A 6572-nucleotide genomic window follows, 5' to 3' on the forward strand; every position below is an offset into this window, starting at 1 on the left:
ATGAGAAAAGGGGTATTGTTTAATTTTTTTGCAAATCTGTATACCTGACTGCTTCTCTATTTAACCTGCTGTGACATCGTATATAATGTTGCTTCCGTACAGTACCAAAGAGAGAGAGCAGTGTGCGGGTACTTCTCTCACACCTGTCTCCAATGGTCTGCACAGGCTCACTAGTGCTCAGTGTCCTGTGCATATGTACGCAGAATATGACTACCAGAACACCCATTACCACTGCTGCTGGGACAGCTGCAATTGGTTATCTAGCTTACAAAAGATTTTGTGTTAAAGATCATTGCAGCATATCTACGGAAACCTTTCATAACCAGAAAAACAACTCCAGTGTGTACTGCCGTTGATGGAGGTCCAAAAAGTTTACATTATGTAATGGATTTCACACAAAACACAACAAAAATGAGGCAGGCTGGGACCTGGGACCTTTTGCTACAGGGCCTGCACCTGGACACTCCTCTCCTCCAGCAATGGAATACAAAGCAACTACAAGGGACTAAAACGAATTATGTGCATGTGCAGTTTGGGCAAATTATGGACAAAAGATACAAAAAGACCAAAAAATCCAACTGCCTCTTCTGAAGAGTCTAGAGCAAAAACAGTATATTGTGCGTGGCCCCTGTATACAATGTCACCAGAGGAGTGGACAAAACACATAAGCCCTCCCTCTAGCCCAACCCCTGACACATCCCTACTCTCACCCCATATTAAGGAACCAACTCACTCCCACCCCCTCAGCAAGCAAGCAAGGGAACCTGTTACTTATTCTCACTCCCTTTTCCCAGCAGCAGGGGCCCCACACTCACCTGAATTTCTTGACTGGCCTCTGGTCAATTTCTATTGATCTGGGAAGGCCAAGAACCCTGGTCTGTATCAAAAAAACTAGAAACAATGTGAAATCTCTGATCACTAAAAAATAAGATATCTAAATGGACAATTTTGATGCTGCAAATCCATTTGTCATGATGTCACTTAACTGTTTAATTAGAATGACTACCCCTTCTGTCTAATGCACTTCCCTGGGTTTTAGACGTGCAAAACTGCATAGCGATGTCATTTACCTTACTTGTTGAACCATCTTGGTGAACATTCTTTCAAATTAAAAAAAAAAGGAAAACAGAGAAACCCACCTCATGGCCTGTGGGTTATTCTGGTCTTGGAAGGATTTGTTTCTTTACAGTTAAAACAACGACATTAAGATATGAAAGTGAAAGTGTCAGTAGCTCAGTCATGTCCCACTCTTTGCGACCCCATGGACTGTAGCCTATCAGGCTCTAGTTTACATTAAAGTTAATATATTGAATTATCCTTAAAATTAAAAAAAACAAAAGCTAGTTTTGGCCTCACACCCCCCCTAATGGGTCTGATCACACTATGAGAACTGCTGGCTTAAGGAATCAAATTTGTCTTAAATCAGGGTTGTATAGCATACATAGGGCTTGTATATGGCTTGCAGCTGCAAGGAACCATCTCATGTATCAAAAGAGACAGGAGGTAAAGCAAACCCCTTCCCTATACCCTTGAGCAAGCTTGTTTCTTCCCCCAGCTAACAACTTGGGATAGGATGGATGGACAAAGCAAAGGAAACCTCAGAGGAGATTGCAGTGTAAGACAAAGGGCGTTTGCTGGTCTGCCTTGTGGGACTTCCTCTTGTACCACCTAAAGGAAAGGCCTTTTAATGGAAGCCTGGGCAGCTCTGGCAAGCATAAATGGGACCAGAGGACTCACCGGTGGCTGAGGAAGGTGTGCAAGCCCTGTCAGATGACAAACATGTGAATAATAAATATAACAAAAAGAGAAATAATAAATCAAAAGCAAAGCCCAGGCCTTCACGTGTCCTCAACAGATGTTCTTTCACCTGACCACTGCCAACATGCATGCCATCTGGAGGTTTCTCAGCCATGCATCCCTACTCACCCCTTCAGGAAAACCTGATCCTACAGGAGGAAGTCTCACTCCCTGGACCCTTTCAGGGTTTCCAACCTTAAGTGGTACCCTAGTTTTCAGTCAGGTGAACACAGAGATGCCCCTCTCCCAGTTAGATTCCTTTGAAAGAAAGGAAACATCACTTGCCAACTGCCCTTACCACTCCTGGGATTTGTTTTCGATGGGTATTTAGTTAATCCTTGTACTGAGCATCTCAATTACATAGAAGGGTTGGGAAGGATGCCCTCCCTAAGAATTTGGTTTGGCCTAAAATAATTAAAACGTCTGTAATTTCCAGGCACTGGCCAAGTCCTTGTACTACTAAAGAGTGTCCAGCAGAGGAGGGTGGTCCTGAGGTTTGAAAGGTCAGAACAGATCCCCATGTCTCCTGCATTAAGAAGCCTCTTGAAGACGGGAGGTGAAGAAAGGAGACTGTCATTTCTTGAAAAACAGTGTAAATGAAATCTCCACTGAAGACAGGAACCTGCAGGTCGGACAGCGTTTAGGAAAATTTGCCAAGCCCTTACATTAGGTTTAGAGTTTTGGTCTTCAAAAATATTGGTTGTCTTTAGGACAAGTTTGTGTACCTGCCAGTAGTTATCCATGGTTATCACCAAGATTTCAAGGAGAAGGAGAAAAGCTATATTTACCTCACACCAGGTTGTGAACAAAATGTCGCCTTGCCATTGCAGCAAACAAGGGATCATCCACTGTGGTCGCCCCCAGTGGTGCGCCCTGAGGGGATTCATGATGAAGGAAAAAACGGTATTGAAACCCCAGATAGGTAAGATGCAGATCAGAGAAATAATGTCAATGAGCCTGGACTCTTGCATCTTAGAAGGGCACTGCTGCTGCTGCTGCGTCGCCTCAGTCGTGTCCGACTCTGTGCGACCCCATAGACGGCAGCCCAACAGGCTCCCCCGTCCCTGGGATTCTCCAGGCAAGAACACTGGAGTGGGCTGCACTAAAATCATTAATTTGTGAAGTCAGGAGTTTTTGTGTGTGTGTGATTAGCAGTAACTTTTTGATATTCAACTACAGGTTTTTTTGGTTTTTTTTCCCAGCAAACTCCTATATATCCTGGCTCCTCCTTTTCCTCTTTGGAACAGTTCCTCAGAACTATCTGAGAGGCTGCCATCACAGGCTATAGTCCTCAGTATGACCATGGAATAAAATGTAATTCTCAACCCTTAGACTGTGCACTGTTTTTTTTCAGTCAACAAGGGGTAGAGACAGGTCAAAGGTCACTAGGCCAAACACACCAAAGCCAGCAGTCTATGTTTCTGCTGCACATACCTATGGTGTCAGGGTCTAAATAACTCAGGCTTTGGGAAACATCTGCTGTGGGTTATTTTGCCTAGTAAGGAAATGGCAACCCACTCCAGTATTCTTGCCTGGAGAATCCCATGGACAGAGGAGCTTGGTGGGCTACAGTCCACAGGGTCACAAAGAGTCCGACATAACTGAGTGACTTCACTTTCTTTCACTTTCAACATTCCATTGTTGGAGAAGGCAATGGCACCCCACTCCAGTACTCTTGCCTGGAAAATCCCATGGACAGAGGAGCCCATGGGACTGGGCTGCAGTCCATGGGGTCGCTAAGAGTCAGACATGACTGAACGACTTCACTTTCACTTTTCACTTTCATGCATTGGAGAAGGAAATGGCAACCCACTCCAGTGTTCTTGCCTGGAGAATCCCAGGGATGGGGGAGCCTGGTGGGCTGCCGTCTATGGGGTCGCACAGAGTTGGACACAACTGAAGTGACTTAGCAGCAGCAGCAGCAGCAAAGTCCATGAAGTGGGAGAGGGATGGCTCCTAAGACAGATGAGTCTCAGCAGTTAGGGGACTGAATTTCCTATATGGTAAAGGTAACATGAGTTTGAGCAAGCTCTGGGAGATGGTAAAGGACAGGGAAGCCTGGCGTGCTGCAGTCCACAGGGTCTCAACAGTCAAACACGGCTGAGTGACTGAACAACAAAAAGGTATCACAATTCAGGAGTGGTTAGAAAATGTCCTCATTGAGGGTGAGAGAAAGATGGACACTGGGATAAAGAAATGAAGCAGGAAAGTGGAGTGGCCCTTCAAGGCATCCCGTTATATCAGTTCTGTTTCCTTGAACACTAAGGATATATGTTTATGCTGAGTAACACCTTTACAGTGATTTTCTCCTACACTGGAGTTTTCCATGGTCATCCTACAGATAGAGGCTATTTAACATGTTAATCGTAGTATAGTTCAGAGGAGACACCTGGACAGGCAGGAGTGGGAAGCCAGGCTACAGAAGCAGAATAGAGCCTTTATTGTGGTAGCTATTGTTTTCCTCTATCATGTCATTTTTGATGTATTAATGTATACCTTTTTTAGTTCCAGAAGAGTATTCATATTATGCTAAACTACGCTTACTTTTCTAACTTGGAATCTTCAGGGCAGAAACTATCTTTGTCATCACCTAGTACCATTTGGCATTCAATCATGTTTAAATGGAAACAAAAATTAAAAAACGTAATAATGGAAAAATATATTTTGGCAAAACGAATACAATTATGTAAAGTTTAAAAATAAAATAAAATTTTAAAAAAATAAAAAATAAAAAAACTCAATGCACGATACTGGATGCTTGGGGCTAGTGCACTGGGACGACCCAGAGGGATGGTATGGGGAGGGAGGAGGGAGGAGGGTTCAGGATGGGGAGCACATGTATACCTGTGATGGATTCATTTTGATATTTGGCAAAACTAATATAATTATGTAAAGTTTAAAAACAAAATAAAAATTTAAAAAAAATAAATAAATAAAAAAAGAAAAAAAAATAAAACTCTGATTCTTGCAAAATAAAAAAAAAAAAAAGAAAAATATATTTCCCTTGAGGAGAAATCATGTCATCTATAACATCTATTTAGCTTCAAATAATTAAAGAAACAAGAAGAAGAAAAAAAGAGAACCAGTAAAGACTGTTAACTATGTTGTGATCATACAACTGCAGATTTACTTGCTCGTGTCCTTTATAACATACGTTATGTTCCTGGGCAATTTAACTATTACTGAAGGAACTTTGCGGTCAATGAAATATTTAGGTGATTAAGTATGCTTTCACATTACCTGCTGTTACCTAAGATACTCGTTTATTCAAAACAAAGGGGCTAACCTAAAAGAAGGAAAAAAAAAAAAAAAAGGCGTTGGCTCCTCCTCCAGACCCCCCCAACGGCGGGATGACAGGGAGGGACCGCGCCCTCCCCGGAGACGCTGTCCTCGCGGCGCCGTCGGCCGGCTGGAGCCTCCTCCTCGGAGGGGACCCCGTGCCGCGGAGCCTTGGTGACTGCAAGGCGCCGCAGCCTTCCCGGGGGCCCATCCCCAGACAGGTCGGGGCGGGACCGGGCGCCAGCCACAGCCACGTGTACGCGCGACGCGGCGCATCCGCCGCTTTCCTAGGGATTACCGCCGCCCGCCGTGGCCGGGCCGAGCGCCTCTGAGGAGGCTTGTCCCAGCTCGCTCGCCGTACCGCGCGGCCCCGCGGAGGGCAGGGCGCGCGGCCGACATGGGCGAGACCATGTCCCGGAGGCTCAAGTTGCAGCTGGGCGGGGACGCAGATATGGAAGATCGGGCGTTCCCCAACCCTTTCCCGGACTACGAGGCCGCCGCCGAAAGGCAGGCCGAAGAACCGCCATGTTCTCGCACGCCCCTCTCCCCCGAGGAGCTCGGCCTCCCTTTCCACAGCGACGGGAAGGTAAGTCGGCGATAGGCTGCTAAACCCGGGAAACACCAGGCCCGGAGGGGAAGGGCAGGGGCGCCAGCGATGGTAGAGTCCAACTGCCGCCCCCTCGTTGGGCCGACGTCACCCGCCGGCGCCGGGCGGACGTCACGCTCCCGCGTCGCCTGGGTCACGGCCTGACCCGGGGGACGCCGAGGGTGTGAGAGGCTTGGCCTAAGAGGGCTGGGCAGGGGGCCGCGCTGCGGTCCTGCCTGGGCGGCATAGCCCTGCCTGGGCGGCGTGGCCCTGGAAGGCTGTGAACCTCTGTGCTATTAATCTCTTTCCTCGTGGTCGGCGCCTCCTGGCTCCTCCTGCCAGTCCGCTAAAAAAATAGTCACAACCTAAAAGGAGTGTTTTATTTGATGGGAATGTTTAGGACTTCAAGCCAGGGAGACAGCGTGCCATGTAGCCCTGAGAAACTGCCGGAGAAGGCCGGAGAGGAAGTTTGGATATATTTAAGTTTGTAACAAGGCCCCAGGCAGTTTGCACATCAAAGTTTATTGTTAATTAAAGAAAATAAATAATCTCAAGTTAAGGAATTTACTGTGAATGGAAAGATGCAGGAGTGTGGGGTTTTTGAAGTCATTCCTGTCCTGTGCATCTCAGCTATCTGAGGCCAACATGCTGGTTTTTTTGATTTCTCACATGCCTCCGAGCCCCTCAGCACTGAGGCTGAGGGTCGGTGAGTGGTGGCATCTGCTGAATTGCAGGCACTGTTTTCTGTTTTGGGAGCCCTCATTCACATTTGGAAGCCCCAAAACGCTGATGGCTGGACTTGCGTGTTTACTGTTGTGGGAGGAAATGTTTCACAGTCCCTCTCCACGGTTGGAAATTCAGCCATATGTGAGAGACTTTTCATGAGTGTTTTTTTTTTTTTTTTCCCCCC

The 6572-nt window shown here is 46.6% G+C and overlaps 1 protein-coding gene across 2 annotated transcripts in view; it reads left to right on the forward strand.

Annotated features, from left to right (window-relative positions):
- The first annotated feature begins 5411 nt into the window (after positions 1 to 5411).
- Positions 5412 to 6572, forward strand: part of LANCL2 (LanC lantibiotic synthetase component C-like 2 (bacterial)) — an 86370-nt gene continuing 85209 nt past the window's right edge. The window contains exon 1 of one of the 2 annotated variants that reach the window (XM_010833931.1): positions 5412 to 5662. In XM_010833931.1, the coding sequence (XP_010832233.1) occupies positions 5474 to 5662 (189 nt within the window). In that variant the 5' untranslated portion in view covers positions 5412 to 5473. The remainder of the gene's footprint in view (positions 5663 to 6572) is intronic. The other variant, XM_010833930.1, reaches the window with a different exon arrangement.

The sequence above is a fragment of the Bison bison genome, unplaced genomic scaffold (assembly GCF_000754665.1).
Source record: "Bison bison bison isolate TAMUID 2011002044 unplaced genomic scaffold, Bison_UMD1.0 scf7180017863959, whole genome shotgun sequence".
NCBI classification, from domain to species: Eukaryota; Metazoa; Chordata; class Mammalia; order Artiodactyla; family Bovidae; genus Bison; species Bison bison.